This window comes from Opisthocomus hoazin, chromosome Z, assembly GCF_030867145.1.
Source record: "Opisthocomus hoazin isolate bOpiHoa1 chromosome Z, bOpiHoa1.hap1, whole genome shotgun sequence".
NCBI lineage: Eukaryota > Metazoa > Chordata > Aves > Opisthocomiformes > Opisthocomidae > Opisthocomus > Opisthocomus hoazin.
This window is the reverse complement of record NC_134454.1, coordinates 28,466,679-28,491,344: the sequence shown is the minus strand read 5'-3', so window position 1 is coordinate 28,491,344 and position 24,666 is coordinate 28,466,679. Positions and strand designations below refer to the sequence as shown.

The 24,666-nt window shown below is 39.3% G+C and overlaps 1 protein-coding gene across 1 annotated transcript in view; it reads left to right on the top strand.

The window, feature by feature from the left end:
- The window catches only part of VCAN (versican), a 113,948-nt gene that overhangs the window by 66,907 nt on the left and 22,375 nt on the right, over positions 1–24,666 (top strand). The window contains exons 8-10 of the mRNA XM_075411446.1: positions 8,689–14,190; positions 16,236–16,349; positions 18,822–18,935. Coding sequence (XP_075267561.1) covers positions 8,689–14,190; positions 16,236–16,349; positions 18,822–18,935 — 5,730 coding nt within the window. The remainder of the gene's footprint in view (positions 1–8,688; positions 14,191–16,235; positions 16,350–18,821; positions 18,936–24,666) is intronic.

Genomic DNA, 24,666 nt, shown 5'->3' with positions numbered 1-24,666 from the left:
TGCTGTCTCTCTTAGAGCTTGAACATCAGAATATTTTCTGGCTTTTTTCCCCACAAAAAATTCCTCCTTTGAGACAAACTGCTTTGATTCAGAAAGTAAAATTTAGCTCATATCTACTATGTGAACCAACCTTTATTACTCCTGCACTAATATGAGATCAACCTAGTTTTTTTCCAGAACTGCCACATTAAGGAGTATACTCTAAGTTTGTTCCTAAAGCCAAATATTGTTGACATTACTGGAGAAAGGGACAGAAATATTCATTATAGGCCATTTCGCATCTGAGCAGCCACAGGAGCAGTCAAATGGTGAACATATGCTTTGACATTGTAACTGGAGTATTTGATTTTTGCCCCAAATCTTTGTCGTGATAAGTCAGTTTTGGTTCTTCTGGGGGGGACAGTCTCTTCCCATGTTAGTAGGGCCAGAACTGGTTCCTTCTTGTTCCATCTGTGTAATGACAGAAGCATTTGGTATCACCCTGGTGTAAGTGTAACCAAGGGATGGTGATGAAGTAGGCTAGGAAAGGGCAAGATCGTTAATATCTCACTGTTTCCACCTCATTCGTGGAATACCACACATGAGATCAAGGCTGAAGTTGTTTTGATGAACAATTGCTTTCCTTCTCAGCCAGCTCTTCTGCTTACCGCCTGACCTGATGAGTTGTCCTGCGGAGCTGGACTTTTATATATACATATATATATATGTCCAGACAGACCAGCTAATCCAGATACCGTGTGACTACACAGTCTGACTTTTTGCTTTGCTGAGGATTTCAGCTGGAGAAAATGATTTATTGCTTGCCAGTTATTTGTTTTTGGGTTGTTTAGCCCTGCAGAGTTTTAGAATTGTCTTCTCTGTAGGCAGTAAGTAAAATGTTGTCATTGGAAGGATGCTTGTGTCAAGGACCACTCAGGAGGAGACACCACTGGCTGGAGTGTCGTTTTGTTAATGACATATTGGAGTAGAAAGGAAGTGGGAATAGTTGTCATTAGAATACTGTGTGACAAATATTCAGATCGTTATCCAGGGAACTGTATCCTGCACTTGCTGGAGCTTAGACTTCACATTGCAAGAGCTGCCATTTTTAACAACTTGACATTTTACTCAATCTGTTTTTTCTTAACAAGTTTACCACTGTGTCACGGAGGGAACACAGGAAGCAGTGAAGCTGAAAGAAATACTAGACACTGCCAGAAGGCTTCATGATTTGCTTTTATAATAAAATGGTTCCTTTATTTCTGACATGGTTTTTGCATCATCATGTCTATTACTTTAAAATTTGGCAAGGACTTTTAAGCACAGCCACACAGGCCAGAGCCCTGTGCAAACCAGATGTCCACATAAGCAGCATCCACTTTCCACAGGTGTTTCTGGTCATAGCCAACAACTCTGTCAAGATGGAGCTTGGGGGAATGGTATAGCTGTAAAAGGACTGCAATTTAGGAACATGCCAGCAATTGATACTCAGGTTTTCAGCAGGGCTGTATCTTGCATGGAAACAGAGACAACCAAATATGGTAAAGCAGGCTGGATAAGTGAATTAGAGTAGGCAAGACTGACCACCCACCTTGAATTACTTTCAACTCCTACCCAGCCAGCTGTGCAAAAATTATTCTTTGCAAATATTTTCCTCCAGAAATTTACTTGAGCAGTTCACGCAAGGTCAATTAATAAATGACTTTTTTTCCACTGCTGATGAGATTTTAAAAATGCAAACTACTCTATTAACTATCAGAAGAAGAACAAAACATAAATTTTGATAAAATTTAGAAAGTAAAAAAAAAATAAACCTATTGAAATGTGCCCTACATCCTTAAGCATTTCTAAAGGGAGCCAAAGTTAACAAAACTTTTAGAAATACTTATCCAGCTGGGGAACATTTTTAAGCGAACTAAATAAAATCTTCTGTTTATTTAGACTGAACAGTAATCAAGAACTGGATTTTACTAGACCTCATCATACATATAAGTCACGTTAATGTGAGGTAGGAGGATTAAAATAATCAAAAATTAATTATTTCTGGACGTTTCTTTGTTGTCTTTTACTTAGGTGTGTGTAATATTAGCCATGTTTCTTTAACACCTTAGACCAGCTCCTTGGCTGTATCCCCACCTTTTCCTGACAGGGGAGATGGGTTATGCCTGAAGCACTGTTGCACTTTGACCGTGCTTAGGTAGGTTAATGATATTACAAGATGGCACAAGTTAGAGGAATTGCATGTACTGAAGGCTGACACTTGGAATTTTCCTTCAGCAGGAAACGTCTGTATTTCAAAATCTTATTTCTTTTTGAAATGAGATGAAAAGAACAATTTAAAAAATCCCTTTTCTATGAAACAAAATGACCCAAAAGATGTTATCAGAATGTTTTATTTCTGTGAAACTGAACCTTTCTCTTCCAATTTAAATGTAATATTTTAAGGGAAAAAAAAAACAAACCCAAAGGTTTTGAAGGAAAAATTATCTTTCTTTGTATGGGGGCCATTTTGTCAGATCACTTCTTCACTTCTTCAGTATGCTTTTAAAACAAAATATATTCAATGAGGCTGACACATTCCTGTGGAATTGGTTGAGTTTTGTTTCTCTGGAAGAGTTTCAGCAAGCTGTAGTCATAAAACTGCTTGAATCCACCCAGGCTGCAAATCGGGTCCCTGGGAGAGCTGAGGTTCAGGGGAGTCAATGTAGGACATAAAGCTGTTAAAGTCTTTCCTCATGCTAGATCCTCTCCCAAGGCCAGATACGAGACTTTCACAGGGTTTAAATAAACCATTTTGAACCTCTTCTACTTTGAGGACTCCTAAATATTTTCCGGATGAAGTGGAGATACCTGTTGGCTGAATTTAAGTCTGCTCACTGTAGGCCCGCTCTTGGTAGGTCACCTTTGCAAACCCATCAGGAATGTCACACAAAGGCACAGCGATTTTGAGATAACACAATAAAGCCTTTTGTTTAGGTTATTCAGAGAATCTTAATCAGATAGTGTGCATGTTTACTGAATTATTATGTGTATTGTCTGTTTGGATCCACTCTTCATACCAGCTTCAATCTGCAGGAAATCCTGTGAATGTACAAAAAAGAGGACGATAATGATTCATGTGTCTGCTGTCCTCGTTGCCGTCAGTGTGCTTTTCGTAGCATATTTTTACAATCTGTTCCTGCAATGACTTTCTCCGAATAGCATTTTTTGAACGAGTAGGGGTCTGATCAATAGCTTGAGACATCTGACTTGAGTTGTCATTTAAACGCCTATCTAAACTGATAGTCTGTTCTTTCGTGATCAGCTGTACCATTGTGTTAGCTGCTAGGTATTAGGTATTTTTCTTATCTGCTGGTCCTATTCCCAGATGCCTCTGACCTTGATGTCAGAGCATCTGATCAGTTGGAGATGACATTTAATTCTGTTGGCAGGGAGTGCAAGTTCATCATCATGTGTGTGATGGTAGTCATCTGCAGGAGGTGATGACTGTGGTACCTTGCAGACCAACTGTAGTAAAGAGGGGGAAGACATATAAAAATACGTGTAGAGAAGATGTCTGTGGGGAAGAAACAAGATGACCTAACAGGGAAAATCAATTAGTTAACAAGTATGCACAGGGAAAACCCCCCATATTTTCTCTTTTTTTTACTGAAATTAAACTGCTTATTGCTTTTTTCTCTGAGCCAGATGTTTTTTATTTTCATTACAAGTTATGGCATTACCTTTTCCATAGTCAGCGAATGTTACGTGTGCAGAAATTTGGTACAAAACCACATACATACAATATTGTAACGACATTTTAGTCATACTGTGATCTAAATTCACCCTGATATAATTCTGTTGAAGCTAAAACAAAAATTTTCTGATTATCAAGTACAGGAAGAAACTACACTAGTGCAAGCTGTTTTGTTTTTTCATGCTAACCTGTGTTGTGGTTATTGGTTGTTGGTAGTGAATGTTACGGAGTTTGTGATAGTGTCACATTATGCTGTGAAACACATGCTTTCGAAACAGACAGTCCAAAATGTTTTTGCTCTTCTTTTTAAGTTCTTTGTTTCCTTTTAGCTCTGTTCTAAACAAAATGTAGGGCCTAATTCAGAGTCCACAGAACATTTTTGGAATCTTTCTGTGAATTTCATGTTTATCAGACCTCTAGTCCTTCTACAAAAGACTGAAGTCTGTTACTTCTTGTAAACAACTCAGCATGTTGCTACGAAGCAATAAATGGACAAAGAGCAGGAATCTATAGGTGAAATTCTGTTATTTGCAGGATTCCAGGTTAGATGTTAAGAGTCCCATTTGGATGAGATTTCACAAAACTGTGCTAAATCCATAAGTCTTCTGAATTAAATATTTTGGGTTTTGAAAGTTTGGAAAAAATCACAATCTGTTTCCATTCTTCTTAAGCTGCTTATCTAAAGGTTTGTGAGAGAGGAAATGCTTTTTACTGCCTGACGCCTCAAAAATGATCTTGGAAAAGCCCTTTAGGATTCTTTGTAGAATATTAAAACTCTTCTCTAGAAAAAATGTTACTACACGTTACACATTTTTTGGATGTGCAGAAATTTGCTGGTCCACGACTAATATAGAGGCAATTTTTATATCTGATCCAGTGAAAAATTACTGTGGGTTTAGAACCAATTGTCATCAGAAGGGTTGTAATGGAAGTTAATGCTACCTCAGTCAGTTGCTCTGTGGTTATATGTAGTAGCAGTCAAGTCCTCTTGTGGCTAAAAAGCACCCTGTAGCCAGAGGGATTTCCATTTCTTACATATAGTTGACTGTTACTGAGATAAATGCCTATTCCATACTGGTAATTTGAAACATCTAGACATATTAAATGGATTAAGAAACACTCTAGGCTGCATATACACTCATCCACCTAACTATTCCATCTATATTTCAGTGCATACCTCATCACTTTCCTCAATAAGAGGATTTATGGATAAATCTCCTTTAAGACTTGTTTGGATTGGCAGTCTAAACTGACAGCCCTTGGTTTTACTACTTTTTAGCTACTTGATTTTACTTTCTTGGAGTCAGAGTAACAAAGACAAAGCACCTCTTTGAACTAGGGTCTATTTGTCTTGTTTGCCATGATAATGTGTGAACTATTGATAAACATATGTAGGAGCCAAACTCCCTTCTTTTCTAGTTGTCATTTCATCTCCTGTTAATAGTCTCAGGTCTGTATGTCTACCTGCAGCTGGAATGGACATGAACATATATAGGGGTAACATATGTCAGCTGCATCTAGCCAGTTTAAAACTATTGCAAATGTTTGTGTGTCTGCCTTAAGCGTCTAACAAATCAGTTCAACAGAAAAGACTTTTCCCTCCTGCATTTGTATTTTATGGTAGCACTTAGTTTTTTCATCCTAGTGTCTTGCTTATTCTTAGAGGACAATATTATATGTTATAAGAGCTATATTGTTACATAGATTATTGGCCATCTCTGGGCCAATAGTTGTCTTAAGACAACTCTACGTAGCTGTGAACTCTGAGCATTGGGACTTTGATAGCTAACACTGAATAATCAAAGCTCTAGAAAGGAGACGAATTTCTAATTAAAAAAAAAAATTCATTTGGATTCTTTACTGTTTTCTTAAAAGCTGGTTACTATTTTCTTGGAAAAAAATCCAAACCAAAACCGCTTAGTATTTAATGAAAGAGACTCTTGAAAGTTTATTATTGGAATATCATACCTTTACCCGAGGTGCTTTTATGTGGATCTTTGTGGCATGTGAGATCTTGAAAAACCTAGCAAAGCAGAAGTAAGGTCTGATAGAGATCTTTGCATATGTAAGAATTTGTATGTCTTCTAGGTGAATTTGGAACAGATGTTGTTCATTAAATTTATTACCTACCATAAATGATTTGGCGTGAGCTGGTAATTTGAGGGACTCCACAGGTGTGCACTGCTACTAAAATAGTACACTAGTCAGAACTTGTTAGTCATGGTACCCTCCTACAAATCACAGTCTATCCAGTCCCATCCAGCTTTTATAATTTTTTTAAGGTAGTTCTCTGCAAAAGCATGCTACATGGTTTGTGCACACAGTCCTAACAGCTGTGTATGAAATTGTAATTAAACCTTATGATTAGTCTATATACCAGGTTATTTATACATATTCCTTATTAATCTGTGCGCAGAGTACAAGCCATATTTCTTGCCCATGCACATTTCTGTAAGTAGTTCTTTAGTTCTGTATGTTGGTGTAGTTATTTTTTAGTCAGTTTACTGAGAATCAGAAACCCTCAAAGCTCCCGAGCAGCTTTGATTAGCCATTCTCCTTTCAGTTACTGAATTCCTGTGTATTTTTGCCTTCACAGTTTTGAAAAGTTCTACAATTCTGTGTCGATTAGAGCTTCTACCTTTATGAAAATACAGTTGCTCAGTATGACTAGTGTTGCTGTTCGCTAAAATTTGTGGATTCTTAAAGTGATGTTCTTAGACATGCTCCTCCATGTCATATTGCAAATCTTGGATGAATAACTAAATTCTTGCTTTTCTGCTTGAACAAAATTTGAAAGAGAGATCTGAGAAGGCTCAAAAAAATGGCTGTATTTTCTGTGGCATCAAGTAGCCTCTGTAAATATTTACAACCTACTGGAGAAAGGAGAAGGGAGAAATTCTCTCCTTTTGAGCATTGCATAAAACAACTCCCAACAAGCACATGTGAAGGAGAGAGAAGTTTCAACTCTGTAGTCATCTGATGGAGCTGTCGTAGCACAAAGTAAACACCAGGCTTCATTATAGCAATAGGCAGGCAGAAATGAGGTTAAAACTTACCATTTTTTGTCACACTGGGAATGCTGATCTTAGTGCTGTACAAACAGAATATTTCAGTGGAAATACACAGTGCTGAAGGTGATTTATTCTTTGTAAGGCTGACATGGGTCTTAATTTTTCCCAAGTTGTTTAACAATTAGATCAAAGCCTCAGATTCAGGACACCTTATTACCTGCTCTTTGTAAAACAGGCCTGAAGTTGCCATTTACTCTTCAGCTGGAGGTCTAGCAAAATGAAGATTCAGTAATACTTTGTGAGTTTAGCTGTGTGAGATATTAGAACATTTGTTCTCAATAGAGTTGCAATGACCTTTTCAAAGCCCATGTTGCAGTCCATCTGCACACACGGAACACCCCAACCCAAAGAATCACAAGCCTTTCACAGTGCTCTGTGTCAGTTCAATGTGATTTAATACATTCTATTCCAGAATGATCACCTGATTACTCTATCTCCAAGGGCTCAGTAGTTATAGAGGTTAAATGACATTCATATGTAGGGAAATTACTTCAAACTAATGAAATACTTTAGCTGTCAGGTTCTCATTTTTTTTACGTCTTTGAATAGCTTTAATTAGGAAGATTTACTTAAAAATTGCACTCTGTCACGCACTGGGTATACCAGAATGCCTGCAAATATTCTTTGGGCAGCAATCGTTGCTGACAGCACTGTAAGACAGGAGTCCTTTATGTTGGTTGAGATCCTCTACTGGCAGGTGTGAACAAAGCTCTTTTGGCTGCACCAGTTTATACCAGCAAACAGTAATTTTGCTTTGGACGAAGCGGTAATAAACATAGACTCAGAAGAGAGATACATTCACGGAATAAAATTTCAGCACAGTTTCCAGCTTCAAGTCAGTTGGACAAGCCTGAAATGTGGTTTTTTTCTGAGTCTGCTGTATCCTTTTTTGTTTTTGTTTGTTTGTTTGTTTGTTTTTTGTTGTGTTGTGTTTTTAATAAGGGTAACATCTATTGTCTGGAACAGAAGGTTTGAACTAATGCTTGTGCTGAGGGCACATTTAAAAAGCGTCAATGGAGTTTGGGATTATAAATCTTAGAGGAATTCACAAGATCTTCTGCAGCTAAAATCTTGTCTGCTTAGAACTTCCTTCCTCCTCTTTATCTGCTTGGACACCTAGAAAAAGATTTGAGAGTTCTGCGATCTGTGGGAGCATGAAAATAGTTCAAAGTAAATGGCAAGCAGAAGAAAATAGCTGGACTTTACTCATGTTACTGTCTGAATGGTGATTGATCTTTGAATCTGGGAATTTTTTCTTATTTGCTTCATAATGCTTTATAATGCCAAATGGAAACAACTTTCCAAAGTGAGACTTTATTTACTGACCTAGGGCCCAAATGTAAATAATAGAGCAATTGATATAGCCTTTATGGTGTTCCTAGTAATTTAAGTTACTCTATAGTGAGAATAAATGGAGTTGCAGAGGCATATTCTGTAAGTCCTATTTTATTTTAAACTTTGCCTTGCTTAGCTGTGTCGAAGTTCAATATTTGGTAAAGGTTAGCTAATGTCTCAAATCTATGGAAGCTGTTTCTGCAGGTTGGGACCAGAGTCTTCTGGTCTAAAAATTATTTTCATCTTGTCCATTTCTTATCTCTGCTGGATAGTGTAGGATAAGTTAGCTCAGGTGTGGATTTGGGACTAAACACACATGACAATCAACAGTATTATAAAATTAATGTGTTCAATGTACACAAAGACTTAAAAGAGAAAATCAAACATTGTGGCAGTGTTTAAGTTTCTGTCAATAGAACAACACACTGAATTTTCTATGTTTCATTTTGAATTTATTTTGTTGTTTGTTTTTTTTTCCCAGTGGTTTGCTTGTACTTCGTATGTCTGCTATAATGCGCAACCATTGCTGTCACTTAGGGATTATGAAAAACTCTTTTTTTTTTGCAGATCATCCGGTGAATGAAATTTTGGATCTGTTCAGTCGCCACATACTTCCTCATGCAATAGATGAACCCCACATTGATGCAGAATCAGCTCAGACTGAACCCTGTACTTCAGACTCTGTGCAGGATTCATCTGAATATATAATATTGGATCCTTTCTTTCCAAACATTATAGAGTTTGAAGAAGAAGAAGATTGTGAAAATACTACTGATGTTACAACTCCTCCAGCTTTGCAGTTCATCAATGGAAAGCAACAAGTTACTAGTGCACCTAAGAGCACAAAAGCTGAGGAAGCAAGAAGTGACCAAATTGAAAGCGTTGCACATTCCAAAAATGTAACCTTTTCTCAAATCAATGAATCAAACACATTTATAATACCTGAAACTGAAGCTTCTGGTACTATGCAGCCCAGCAAATCTGGAGAAGTAATAGGGGCATTTGAAGTTACACAACCGACCGCAGATGTTGCAATGTTAGAACCTGTTTATAGTGGTGAGTCAGAAGTTGCCACAACAGAAAAATCAATAGCCATTACTTCTTCACATGAGCAGTCTCTGCAAAACAATAAAGAGACCATAACGTGGCATGGAACAGGGGATAGCTCTGCTAAAGATACAAAAAACTGGCTTTCAATTACTAGTGAATCTTCTGGAGATGGGTCCACTGAATCACATTTATCCAGTTCTGTCTTCTCAGAAAATGTGACAACGTCAAGAAAGAAAGATGGCGAAAAAAGTTCTGGTATAACTTCTGCTCCTGATGGATTTACTGCCGAAAGTTCTGCTGTAACTGCTTCTCTGGATGCAGTTTTTTATACTGCTACTGTAGACATAGGTGTGAAAGACCTTATTCGAGAAGAGGCAACCCCTGTTCCAGGAGATTATTATAAATCAACGATTAAACTTAATCCAAATTCCCCTACTGGAAATCTGGAAACAAGAAGTCATACAGCAAAGCCTGAGATGAGTGCTGCTTTTATAGTTCTAGAAGGCTCTGGAGATGTGGAAGAGGACATCACTATAACTTCAGCCATGACAACAGAAACAGCAGTAACAGAAACACTTTCACCTCAAGGTATTTCTTTGGGCTCTGACACAGTACTGCCACCAGAAATTTCTGTAACCATTTCAGGAATCTCTTCTGCTTTGCCCAGAGGAATAAGCACTCTTTATTCTGCTTTTGATCAAAGTTCTGAAGTAACTCTTGCCACCAATTCTGTGTCTGAGTTTATTACAGAAAAAGTAGTTGCCAGCTCTCTTGTAACAGAAAAGAATATTGAAGATGAAAAAGAAATACAGACCACTGTTTATTCAAGTCACGAAAATTCAGCTACTGTTGGAGAGGGAAATTCAGAGCTGAATGAACTTGGGAGCAGTACTAGTAAAGTCAGAACTATAAGTCAAGAGCCCAACCCGCTCAGAAGAACAGTACTGGTAACAGGTAGCATAAGTTCTGAAATCCAAAAGGTCACCACCGCTCCTCTCTTGAGAGAGAAGAAGCTTTTTATAAATGAAGGATCAGCAGAAGAACCAGCAGACATATTTTCAGGGGGTCCCACGAGAAAAGTGGTAAGTACTGACTCCCCGTTTATTGATCCGGGTTCTGGAGACATAGATGCTATCATGGAGTCTGCTACTTTAACTTCAGTTCCATTAAGGCCAGTTGCAGAAACACAAACAGAAAAGCATGAAGGAAAAGTTTACAGCATTGATGATGCTTCACTGAAGAATGCAGCAACAGTATATGAAGAACATGCAAGGACAGATGAACCAGTAATATCAGCTTCAAGTACTGGGTCATATGACTTGACAAAGGAGTCTGAAGTAGCAAGTCAGATGTCCCAGGATGTGTTTAGTACAGAAAACCCAGGAGAACTGAATGAGGAAACAGAACCAACTTACACAGCTCCTTCTGAAGTAAAACATAGTCATGGTTCTAGAAAAGAGATAATATCTCATGTTGGACAAGGAGTTCGAACTGAATATTTAGAAATAGGTGAGGTCACATCTTCTCCAGTATCAGTGGTTAGTAACAGCCCTCTTGACATCATGGTGACACATGGTATTGGCAGTATAAAAGCAGTTGCTGAATCTACAGAAAGCAAAAAGGCAAAAGTTAGTTCTTCAACTGTCTCATTAGGCAAGATTCTCCTGATAGAGCATGGCTCTGGAGAAGAATTCAAAGGTGACAGCAGCACCACAAAACTAATGTCTAATGGGTCTACTGAAGAAATACTTGGAAGTCATTTCTCATTTATTGATCAAGGATCTGGAGAAGCAGACACAGTCATTGATTCTTTTGCAAAACCAGCAGTTTCACCCACTGGGAGACCAGAAGCACGAGACAAGTATGACAATAAAGTTGTCAGCACACCCTCTATGGATCTTGCCTTCACGACTGAAGCTGATCAGCTAGTCACAAGTACTGAACATGATGCCACTACAATGGTAGATGTAAGTGACATAAGAATGGAAGAGAAAACCATTGATGAACTGACAGTGAGAGCTTTTGCTACGAAGATTTCTTTGGTGGAAGACACATATTCTGGGGAAGACAGGCCACGGGAAATTTCACCAAAACCTATAGAACCTTCTGAAGAAACAACAACTGACCCATTCTTTGAAAGTGCACAGGCTAACCATGAACATCTGGGATTTTTAAATGTTCTGACTGTTGGTCCATATTCAGAAGAAAAAGAATTAGAAACTGAATCTGTTGAAAAAATACTTTTGCCATTTAATAATGACAGAGTAACTGAGCCTGTAATGACTGAAAGGAAATACCTAAGCTCTCCAGTTACAGGTACAGAGCAGGAGGAGGAGTTGGTACAAAATATTTTCCCAACAAATGATATTCGCAGATCACTTCTGACACCCAAAGAAGAAAAGCTAACAAATAATGAGCTCATCAGTGATCCATTATTTTCAGGACAAGGATCGGGAGATGACCTTGCTGTTATTCCTTCTGTAGCGCCATTGGCAGTCAAAGAAATCATGAGTACTTCAAGTCCTCAAACTTCTCATCCTGCAAATATGGGACCCAAACTTTCAACTGACAAGACACAAGACTTTGAAAGAGGAAGCACAAATGCTGAAATTAATGAAGAAGTTACAAGTGCTGTAACTGCGCTGCTGTCAGAAACAGAAGACCAGTTCCCCAGCTCAGTGATCACCAGTTCCCCAGCTTTAGCAGAACTAAGTTCCAAGAGCTTCAGCTCCAAAGAAGTTAAAGAGATGACACATTATTTTGCTGCGATTGAAGAATCTCACAACAAAGGAACTAACTATAGGAGAGGAGAAAATGAAACAGATAGGACAACAGCTACTTCTAAAGATGTTTCTCAAGAGGAAACTTCACATTTACTGATTAAAGATGCTGTAACTCCTATTTCTGTAATACTGAGTGGGACTCCAAATCTTGAAACAGAAGCATCGCTTATAACATCAACAACAAAAATGGTAGGCAGAGTATTACCTGAAAGCTCTGGAGAAGGATCTGGCTGGGGTGGTGTTTTAGATTCATCCTCTCCTGGTATGTTTACTCATTTGTCAATACCTCCTGTGTCAAAAGTAGAACAAAATGCTTCATACAGTGTTTCTGGTGAAGTTTATTCTGTAGTTATGACAACAGAGGCACCGATAGATGGATCACAGACTGTGATCACAGGTCCAACGTCCCTTTTTACAGAAGAAAAAGAGATCACAGCAAATCTATCTGCTGTCCAGCCAAAGACAGCTACATCAGAAGAACTGGTAAGTGATACTGGGTTATATGAGAAAATTGATGATGATGATAAAAGAAGTGTTATATTGAACGTTTCTGTTTATGGTGATATCACATTAATTGAAGAACGACTTCCAACCCCATCAGAAGAAACAACTATCATAGACATGGATCACTCAAAATCAATGCTTGAAGATATAATAAGTGTGCAGACAATGCCAAATCCTGTCATAGAATCAACATATGGTGGTGATGATAGCGTGACAGCTGAAGGGAAGAAATACGATTCAACACCTAAATCTTCCATAACCAAAGAGAAGACACTTGGATCTGGCGATAGTCTTTCTTTGACTGTTTCCAGTCAGCCAAGTAGTGAATCGGTAACAGCTGGGCATAGACGAAGATCAGATGACAAAGATTTGGGTTCAGGGAATGTCATGAAGTTTGCAACAGAAACTCTCATCACTACTGAACTCTCTGAGCTGGGCATTTTCCTTCCTACGGTACCATCACTGGCAAGCCCTCATGTGCCTCATGAGTCTAAATATGTTGTAACAAGCACAAGAGAAGATGCCTATGAACTGAGTACTTCAGCAAACAGCAGAGTAACAGTAGATCAAAGTGAAACAATCTCTGTCTCTGGCTTTTCTGGAATGGGCCAAGAAGAACTGGATGATAAGCACTCTGTGGTTCCTTCTCTCACACCAGTTTTAACTACTGAGACAGAAAAGGCTTTGACAACTGACATGTTTGATGTAAGTACTGTCACCACACAGCATACATCCCCACTGACAACCGTATCATCTAGCAAGAATGAAGAAAAGCATCCTACAGTATACACAAACACAAAATCGGCATCAGCAGAGTATGAAGAAACAGATTCAGTGAGCTTTTATTCTGTACCTCAAACTCCTAAATCCTCAGTAATCGTTCAGTTAGTTAATGGGGTATCTGAATATCCTGAGGTAATCGTTCCAAGTACATCATCATCAAAGGATTCAGATCAGTCCAATCATTCATCAGAAGGAACCTTCAGAGAGGTTAGTTCTGATATTGCAGCAACATACAAACCCCCCCCTACAGGCTTTCTTGACAGAACAGAGTCTTCTCTGCTGGAGTTTTCTCCCAAGCTCATTTCAGAAAGCACAACCACTGAAAGTACTCCTCACTTTAATAGACTTGTAACAGACAGGACAGAGGAGACAGAAACTTCTGTAACTGATATGACTGTTGAGGAAGAAGCTATTGTTTCTGGAGATTCTCCATCAATACATGCCTTGCCTACTGCTTTTCTGAATTTTGGAGAAAGAGTAAGCACAGATGTTCCGAAAGTTAACACAATAAAAGTTGAAGCTTCCTCAGGGACAGTGGACAACTCCCATCAAGAAGATGACAGGAGTACTGAGAAAGAGATCCCATGGCTTTTTTCCACACCTGTTTCAGATTCACCCAATAGTATTGAACGTGAAGAATTTAAACCTGACCAGGAAACAGTTACAATGCTAGCTTCATCCTCACAACCTTTGGTTAGGAGCGCAGAAACACAATCAGCTTTGCCTGGTCGAGAGGAGATCACAACAATTTCTTCTAACATTGCAACAAAAAGCACTGCCCCTGGGAACAGTCCGTATCCAACTGAGCAGTCAACGATCAGCTCAGAGGAGCTAAATACTATCGAACTTGTAACTTCATCATTTTACCTTCCGGAAGTCACTAATGGATCAGATTTCCTGATTGAGACCAGTGTGGGTTCAGTTGAAGGCACAGCAGTGCAAATTCCAGGTAACTTCCAGATATGATCACTGTCTTGTATGTTTGTTGTGAGACTTGTAAATGTGTGTCTTAATTCTGATAAGAGGTATGATAATCAGAGCACAGCGTGAAGTAACAACAGAACTCGTGAGCCTCAAGCTTTGAAAACAGCGTGGTTGTACCCCCCACAAAATGAAGGAGGATGGGGGTACCAAAACTCAAGTTCAGTGAGGAAGGTAACATTGATTGTGGTAGAGAATTCAGCTGTGATTATTTAATTTTCCAAGAGATAATTTTGTCTGATAGCTTTACTGTGATGGCATCATGATAGTACTTACACAATTTGTTTATAGGTAGGGTTGTTTTATAGCATCTTGCAGTTGACTTCAAGAGCAGATCTAGTGCACGTTTTATTATGAGAATTTTCTATAAATATTAACTTTTCTCAATACATGATAATTTTCCAGACAAGAGAAAACCGAGACTTCACTTTTTCACCCTGTCAGTAGCCTTAACTGGTTGATACAGTGTCCTATAAATTACAGATCTTTTTATTACACATCATTTGCCACAGTATTTTGTTTTACATAATGGTTGTTAGGCACCACTTCACCAAATACACAGATGATACAGGTAGGGTCAGTATGAGTAGGGTCAATATGAACTTCAGTTCATATTTTATCTAGATATAGCTGAAGGAGAGAACTGAATTGACTTAGTTTTATAGTGTTTTCTGTTATTTTTCCTCAAATAGTCCAGGTAGCTGTCAATTTGAAAATGTTCACTGGGAAAATATCCAGTCTGTAGGAGGACAAACAGATAGTAAATGCACAGTAAACATCGTTAGTGCTTAACATAGCCCTACATTTGGGGCTTTCACTGAAGGAGTCCTAAAACAAGCACCCTATTTTGTGGATATGATCAGATTCTTTTCAAAACCTGCCCACTTAAATACAATCCCAAACTTATGTAGAGGGATTTTCTTCTGGAGGCTTTCAGCGAAAGCTTTTGCTTTCTGATGACTAGATAGAGAACTTGGTACTTGAAGACTTTTCTGAATGTTTTACTTGTAAGGCTAAAACAGATGTCACTTGTCTTTAATTTCATGAACCATAGTCAGATTGTTTTGGAAAAATGTAACCAAAAATCTAAACTTTTCTCCTGTCTCTGAATTTACTTAGGTTACGGAGCTCTTTTACCCATTTTGTAAGTTTTCAAAGCCAGGGCTTTTTTCTTGTATCCCAGAAGGACTGTCTTCATGATTTTCCTCTGAGTCTGAGATGCTAATACTTAGAAATGGTGATCTAGTTCGTACTTGTGAGAGTGGTTGGTCCTAGGCATTAAATAAAATGCAAATATCTAGGTATCTAAACTGACTTGAAATAAACATCACTAGAAGGCACAAAGATCTGCAAGGAAAAGCATTTTAAATGATACTCCCATAACAACTGAGGATATCACAGCAGGTAAGCTTTTATGTTAATGTTTAGTTCGGTTATGAATGTGTTCAGTACCTTCAGTTGTATTCTTGAAATGTGTTTTTAAGAAAGACAGGCAGGAAATATGCACGCATGAAAATACCCTTTCAAAGAAATAAGACATTATTTGATTAAATGTAACAAAGTGAAACAACAGCAGCCAGCCAGTATGTTCTGTGTACCCAATCATTCTGCATAAACTAACCCTGTTCAGAAAAAAAAGCATTTTCCATTCATTTTGCACATGTTTAACTGTTTTCAGCTATAATTGTCATGTCATGCAAACTAAGTCCTCAGTAGAGTATCATGACTGCCAAATATAGTACAAATTTCTATGAAAAAATGTAATTCTGAAAATTATTTATACTGGTTCATAGTAAATGCCATGTTGTTGTTAAAGTTGAAAATAGTGATGCCTGAAAATAAGCTTTACAATTTTACAAAACTGTTTTATTGTCAGTAGTCTAGAGTTTCTGTAATTACAGTAAAGCCTGCAACATCAGTGCAGAAACGAAGGAAAATTTCTTCTCCAAAGAAACCAAGAAGACAGCAGTTCCTTGAAACAGAGTCAATTTTCTTTTTCTACTTGTTTAACAGGCCAAGATCCATGCAAAAGTAATCCCTGCCTTAATGGTGGTACCTGCTATCCGCGTGGTTCATTTTACATCTGTACATGCTTGCCAGGTTTCAATGGAGAACAGTGTGAATTAGGTAAGCTGATGCCATCTAGACATTGATTGAGTCAAGTATAAAGTTTTCATACATGAGATCTGCAGAAGTGGTGTGTTTTGCAGTTGAAAAATAAATAGACATTTGAAAAATTCTACAGTGAGGCCTTACTTAAGAAAAGAACAAGAAATGAAGGTCCACTTACAGAATCACAGAATCACAGAATCACAGAATGGTAGGGGTTGGAAGGGACCTCTGTGGGTCATCTAGTCCAGCCCTCCTGCCGAAGCAGGGTTACCTACAGTAGGCTGTAGAGGACCTTGTCCAAGTCTCTCCCTATAAACTACACAGATGTGTTTGCACACAAATGTAAGAGAATTGTAAATGAACGACATGGCCTAGAATTCATAACATTAAATTCATAAAAACATCAAATAAAACCAAATAAACATTCATATCTAGGATAGTTCTTAAGAGCTTTGTGTAATTATTTGGAAGGGTGGTAGAATAAACTAATACCAAATGTGACTGGGAAGCTGAGCGCTGAATGCCGTCTTGATATTTTTTCAAGGAGATTGTAAATATGATCATAATCTTATACTTCTTAAGTATAAATTAGTATTTTCGTAACTTTTCTAGCTGAGGACCTCTTCAAGCTGCCTGTGACGTGTGTTTACCTGCTACAACTGTGGGTTTCAAGAGACTCACCCATACAGTTCAGAATAACCATATTTTCCTTCCAACCAGCAAGCCAAAGTGTGATAAAAGTGGTAGTTTGGCTGTTTAGTGTAGAGCTCATTTAGGCTTTTGAAAAGCTGTAAATTTCATTCCCTGATAAATACCATGGATTTACCGGTTATACAGTTGTCTGCCAAATTTGAAAGAAAAAAATGTCATGCAATGTTGCTAAAATTAATCCAACCCATCATACATAGCATGGGAGAAAAAAACCCAACCCTACCTAAGGGTTGATATCACTGCAGCATAATTGTCAGGATTACTATGGTTTTATTTGTGTTCTGCAATACAGTATGTGATTAAAAAAATAATTAGCCAGTGTTTTCCTCTGCTTTCCCAGCTCGTGTTGATGAGCTGGCTAGTTGCCTAATAGGTTGTTGCTGGTAGATATCAAGTTTTAGACGTTGCATCTTAAATCTTCTTTATCAAGTTATATGGCACCCCCTGGCTGAAAACCATAGGTCAGAGATAGTAACTCTCTCTTTTTTTTTTTGATTATAAAAGAATAATCTGTCCAGCTCTTGTCCCCTAGAACTCTTAGTGGCTTATTAATGAATTGGACTGGGACACTCCATGGGTAGTTGCCATATAGAAATACGTTCTGTGGTGCTTAAGAAAGTAAGTCTCAGCAATTTTAGCACTCGATTCAGGGATATTCTGTAGGTAACACAGAAAAGTAGAGAACTTTCCAAATGACTGGAACAAATAAGAACTAGCAGAAAATTTGAACAGAAGTAGTTTTTTAAACCAAAAATATTTAAAAAGAGCCTTTCACACGATGCAGAAGTTATTCTTAGGATTGCACAACTGTTTGTTGGTTTGTAGATATGTTTAAAGTCTCTCATATTTTAATAGTCAATCACTAGCAGCAGCTCAATTTGGACTAAGATGTTTGCAAAACCTGCATTGAAGTTTAAGCTGTGATTGCTTCAGAGGAACAGCACTCATTAGAAAACACCATATGATTTTTATAAAGAGACATGCTAGTTGCTAACTTGTGCAAATACATGCACAAAGTAATCATGTTAAATGAATTAGTCCTCAAATTTAAAAGCCAAAGACAAGGCATTTTAGCATCCAGAGGAGTGGGTGAAAGAAGTGTAATTTGTTTACTCTATAGCCACAGGCTCAGGAGTAAACATGTGCATGACTATGCATGTTACTATCTGACAGGTCATTTAGTGAGATTGCCTTTATGAGGCTTTGTCCTTATCTTGACAAGATTAGACAAGGAAGAAATGAGAAGTGCAAACTGATAAGATGCCAGAGCATGCTGCTTTGCAGACTGAAATTAGCCGTCTGTTTGATGGTATATGATAAAATTTCCAGTATTTGAGATTTGTGAAGATATTTGAGGTCTCCAGTACTTGACAAGAATTTTTTGACCCATGGTCACACGCTCAAGTCAAATTTTCCACCAGTACAGGAAAATACTACACGCTGCACAGTATCACTTCTTTTTCAGCTACTGAATGAGGAACTGAAGGTCTAAATTATAGAAATTAAGTCAGGAGTCAGAGTGCAGGATATAAAATTGTGGATCAGTAGTGTCACTTTTCCTGAGGAAACTGCTTCTAGGCTTGTGGATTAAGAGAAAGGAAGGTTGTCCATAGTGAAATCAGTTATCTTGCAAATAAACGAGTCACTTGGATCTTTTGCAATACTTCATTCTTCTGGAGTGAACTGGTCCTAGTAATAAGTACAACTAAGGCTGAAGAACATTTCCCTTGTAGGAGGTGAATGGATTATAAAAACTCTTTGATCTGTATTTTGTAGATATTGATGAATGTCAGTCTAACCCATGCCGGAATGGAGCCACGTGTATAGATGGCCTCAATACCTTTACTTGCTTGTGTCTGCCAAGCTATATAGGTGCTCTCTGTGAACAAGGTAAGGTGTATTCTTTAATCTGTGGTGATTGAGGTCGTCTGTTTCCATTTCAACACCCTTCTGGAGTAACTAGGCAAAGCCTCCTAAAAAAGCGAGGATGGAAAAACCGTCAAAATCTGTGGGAAGTCATCAGTGATAAGGAGTGAATATAATTTTTGAGTATGTTAGACTTCCATGATTTTTGGCTCAGGATTTTTTGTTTACGTTTACATCTGCACTGTCTTTTGTAGGAGGATGAGTAGACTCTATCCACATACTAACCTGACTGGAAGTCACATTGCGGCTGTACTGAATATAAACTGATATATTGGGCAGTTTCTGTGTCAAAATAACAACTGCCGTACAGTTTTCAGGTGGCTCCAAGGCAAGAACACCTGGCTCGCACTGGCTTGCAAACTACTGGGAAGACACATAATGTGGTTCTCTCATTATTGTAGTGATGCTTATGGGATAATGAGTAGAAGCAGAGTGAGTCTCTGACCAAGCTTCTGTCTTAAAAAATTATATATCATAGAATCATAGATTCATAGAATGCTAAGGGTTGGAAGGGACCTTAAAGATCATCTAGTTCAAACCCCCTGCCATGAGCAGGGACATCTTCCACTGGACCAGGCTGCTCAGAGTTCCATCCAGCCTGGCCTCGAACACTGCCAGGGAGGGGGCATCCACAGCTTCTCTGGGCAACCTGTGCCAGTGTTTCACCACCCTCATGGTGAAGAGTTTCTTCCTAATATCTGATCTAAATCTGCCCCCTTTTAGTTTAGAGCCATTTCCCCTTGTCTGATCACTAAACACCCTTGTGAAAAGCCCCTCTCCATCCTCCCTGTAGCCCCCCTTCAGGTACTGGCAGGCTACTCTAAGGTCACCCCAGAGCCTTCTCTTCTCCAGGCTGAACAGCCCCAACTCTCTTAACCTGTGCTCGTAGGAGAGGTGCTCCAGCCCTCTGATCATCTTCATGGCTCTCCTCTGGAACTGCTCCAACACACCCATGTCCTGCCTATGTTGGGGGCCCCAGAGCTGGACGCAGGACTCCAGGTGGGGTCTCACGAGAGTGGAGTAGAGGGGCAGAATCCCCTACCTCGACCTGCTGGCCACACTTCTCTCGATGCAGCCCAGGATACAGTTGGCTTTCTGGGCTGCAAGTGCACATTGCCGGCTCATGTTGAGCTTCTCATGCACCAGTACCCCCAAGTCCTTCTCCTCAGGGCTGCTCTCAAGCCCCTCTCCGCCCAGCCTGTTCTTGTGTTTGGGATTGCCCCAACCCACGTGCAGGACCTTGCACTTGGCCTTGTTGAACTTCATGCAGTTCATGCAGGCCCACCTCTCCAGCCTGTCAGGGTCCCTCTGAATGGTATTCCTTCCCTCCAGCGTATGTCTATGTCCACATATACATGTGGGACCATACAAGGGACCATACCCTTGGCAACTTCACCCTAGAATTTTCAAATTGATTTATTCTGTGATTATTTTAGGAAAAGTAGGTGCAGGATCATACTACAAGGAAATTGTAAGAGGCTTTTGAAACTGGAAAACTGAAATCAGATTAAACATCCAAGTCTTTGTAATTTTTAGAACATGGTCTGCAAGAAATCCCACTGTATTTACAAGAAATATTTACAGTGCAAGACGCTTACTCATTATGTGCATGTAGGAGGAGGAATAGGATAGCAAAATCTGTTCTGTTAGTAAAATTAATGAAGACATTTCCATGGGAAAAAGAAATAATGCTTTAAAGTTTACTTTCTAATACTTATGAAAATACTTTTCTCTCTTTTTTCAGCTGAATGTTTTTGGTGACACGTGAATGAACTAGGCCTTTGAATTTGGTTAATTAATATTGTGTATTTTCATGTTTGTTTCTCACCTTCAGTGAAAGGCATTTTGCAAACTCTTCCAGCTCAACCTATAGAGATTTCTTTGTTAGAGCTGAAAACTCTCCAATCGGACCAGGTCCAGCACTTTTCACTGTTTAACTTTTTCAGTAGTTCGGCTAACCTTGTACTTTGAAAGGATTTTCTGAATCTGTTCCCCAAAATTATAAGTTGATAGTGTCTTCACATCAAAATAAATAAATGTTTTCACTCCCTTCCTCCTCCCCTTCATTCCAGCAAATTCATAGTAACAAGAGACTCTGAGTACAGTGGTAGCTTTAAGCGGGTTTTTATGACCAACCTGAGAGTGCATTTTAGGTGGTTAATGGGAACATTTCCTAGTTTGTCAGTCAGAACCAGAGCCCTGCTCACTCAGCTTTGGAATTTAAATTTCCTCCACTTAAAGTCATGCAGTGGTTTGGGACTTGGGAAAAGCATTTAGTGCCAAATTTCCACTGCAGCAGACAAAATAAAACTGTGCTGGTGATTCAGACACGGTTGTCTGGCAAGCAGACTTTATTTCAAGGCACAAGTCCTGACCTCACTGGATTTAAAGACCGGCCAGAACGACAGAATATGTACCTCGGTGCCACAGGAAAGGTGGAGTTGACCACATCGAGATTATATTTCTTTACTCTCTTTTTTTTTTTCTCCAATATATACTGTTCATTTTAGAAAGCTTCGAAAAAAAGCTGAAGGGCTTTCTTAGGTATGGTGCTGAGTATTCAAAATGCCATGGAAGGCAAAGCGCAAAGTAGGAGACAACTCCACCATGTCCTGGACTCACAGCACCGGTGTAGAAAAAAATGCAGGGCTCAGAATTTCACCCAGATGACCCCATGAGACTTATCTAGACTAAAGGATCTTTGGCTGATGCGTTACGCCTGTGTCAGCGTTAGGAGAGGACATGAACAAAGGACAGTGCATCTGCACATCCGTGAGCTCTGGCAGGTGGTAGAAGTTAGAGAAGCCTGCAGGGTGATCTAACCTAGGGTGAGGGAAATCAATCCTGAGTCTCAGGGAGCTGTAATTGGCTCCTTGACAGCTGTTTTCCTTGCCAGGTGGAAATAGTTCAGCAGACAATCTGAGCCCAGGAACTTCTTCCTGAGGAGAGCTGAAGTTGTCTGATGATAGAAATAGAGCAGTGGAGGGTGTTTCCTTTTTACACTAGATTGGTAGCTCACTAAGCCAGCATCACTGCTGGTTCAGTCTAGATTAAAAGTGAGGGGAGCACCTCTGTTAGGTAATATCCGGTTTTGCCCACCACATGTATCTTTTCAATGTACAGATGCATATTTGCATGCCACTTGTTGACATTTCACAGAATCACAGAATGGTAGGGGTTGGAAGGGACCTCTGTGGGTCATCTAGTCCAACCCTCCTGCTGAAGCAGGGTCACCTACAGCAGGCTGCAGAGGACCTTGTCCAGGTGGGTCATGAATATCTCCAGAGAAGGAGACTCCACCACCTCCTGGGCAGCCTGTTTGAACATCTCTTCTTAAAATGCAGAGCTATCCCAAAACTTCTTTTTCAAAGGGTGACTGCAGGCTACAGGATCTTGATATGAGTCTTATACTGGGGGAGCCATCAGTCTTTCCTTTGTCATCCCTCTGTGAGATGCCCTTAGGAGAGCTCTTGCTGTCCAGGTGAAAGAGGCCAGAGCTCAGGTCCTCACAGTCTTGCTGCCTGAAGCACTGCTTTGCAAGCTCCGTGTTTGGTGAAAGAGGAGGGGAGGGTTGTTTGATACAGTGTCTCACACCGGGCTGGTGGAACCAAATGTAGAGAATAGTCTGCAGGGACCAGTGGGGTGTATAAAAGTCTGCAGCTGTTTTTGCATTATCTGGCCATCTGTATTTGTGGTAAAGAGTCCCTTACTTCACGAATAGTTACATGGGAAACAACAAAATGGTTGAGACTTGCAATCTGAACCACAATTTCAAGAACAAGAATTCTTTATGAGAACTGGATGAGCACCTGTTCAGACTTTGCTCTTTTTTCCTTGGCTGGCTAGAGTTTCCTTTTCTTTTTCTCCTTTTGCTATTTTAACTTGTGTCTACCTGCTTTCAAGGAACGGCGTTTCTGTTTTAAACTTAAGGTTTGGCTTTGTCCACTGCAGGCCCTCTGCAGGCGCCCCTAGGTTAGCCTGTTTACCAAATGCAGCTGCACGCGTGGGCCGGTGTGCCAAAATGGCACATATGTGTTTGTTACGGCGTATGCCTCCTTGGGATAATACAACCAGCTGTTCTTTTCCAGATTCTGAAAACAAAACAACTGGTTTTTTTAATTGTCATATCAGGAACAATGTTTTTTCACAACTCAAGTTTGTTGCTCGAATGTCTGTGATTAGTCTGGTCTCATTTGATTCACTTTGTTCCCAGGGCTTGGTAGCTTGGGATGGAAGTGTTTGAGAAGGGCTCAGTGCTAAGATACTTTCTGAAAACAGATGGTCTCTAACTGATGGCTTTCAGCTGAGAAGGGATTATTTTGAATATTTACCAGAGAAATGGTTTCTTTTCAAGATATGTGGGCTAATGGGCCTCAGGCATTTGTTCGTTAGCTGAAGGCAGACAGTCACAGACAAAATTCACAGCTGAGTAATGCTCTCATTATGTTCTAGTACCTGTGTTTCAGTCTTTATTTTCTTTAAGCCTCTTACGGATTTTCTTTAAAGACAAGGGACCTATTGTCAACAGCGTATTGAAGCTGTTGAAAAAGCAGTACCTATCTGTGTATTAAACGTGCAGAGAACTTTTTTTAATACATTGTTTAGAGAAGTTGTTATATGTGTAGAATTGCAGTTACAGAGAGCAGAAGCAGTGTAAGTAACTCCATGCACACATCACTGAAAAAGCCTGTAAATTGTCATAAATCTTGACTAGTCTGACAACTTTTAAAACATCATAAATATTGCAAGCAGTGTTTCAGTCTTTCCATCAGGTTCTGGAATAAGGTTACAGAAAGCTGTGATTACCTCCCTGGATAAGTATACAATGAACATGGAGTATTGTGTTCAGTAAGTGCTTGTACCTACACTGCTCACAGGTGATCGGGACAGTAAATTTACAGCCACCTAATTAGACTATACTGGTTCAGTAAAGGTATTAAAAACTTAGACCCATATGGATCCTTTACCTTTGTGTCACACTTTCAGCTTTGTTAATGCGGTAAGATACACAGACTCAGAAGATGAAACAGTCCCCCCATTTTAACTTGCCTGGTTTGCATTTTCCATCCTCTAGCCTTCTGATGCACCCTTTCCCCATTCCTTTTTTCCCTCTTCTCATCAACCTCTCCTCACAAAAAAAAAAAAAAATCCTCTCAATATTCAACTATATCCTATTCAACTTTTCTCTTTTGGAAAATAATATGCCATTTTGGATAGAAGGAAAGAGTTGTATGTGCACTGCAGTGCATACATTTCAACTAAGAGTACCTATGTCACCATTTGGCATCCTCTGTCTTAAGAACAGAAATTTTATTAGTTAATATTCATGCTCAGGCAGTTATATCTCATTCTTTGAATCCCAGTCTTCTAGGTTTTGTGTTTTCAAGCCTCGTTGCCTCTCCTATTTGCTTTTCAGCAGATCTTCTCTTGAATCGTGCCCTTCTTCTCTAGCAGAGGCCAGGGAAGTTGTGATTAGAATAGCCTGGAGATGCTCTCTGGCCACAATTTTCTCAGCCTGCAATGCTGCTTGTTGTTATCTGACTTCTTTCCTGTGGGAGAAGGGAGTCCCTGAACAAGATGAATAATTAAATCTTAAGTGCCTTCACAAAGGACATAGCAGTGTTAGTCAGCATCGTGTGGTTAAACAAACGTTCTAGAAAGCCAGAGTCAGACTAAACTTTAAAATGGCCTAGAT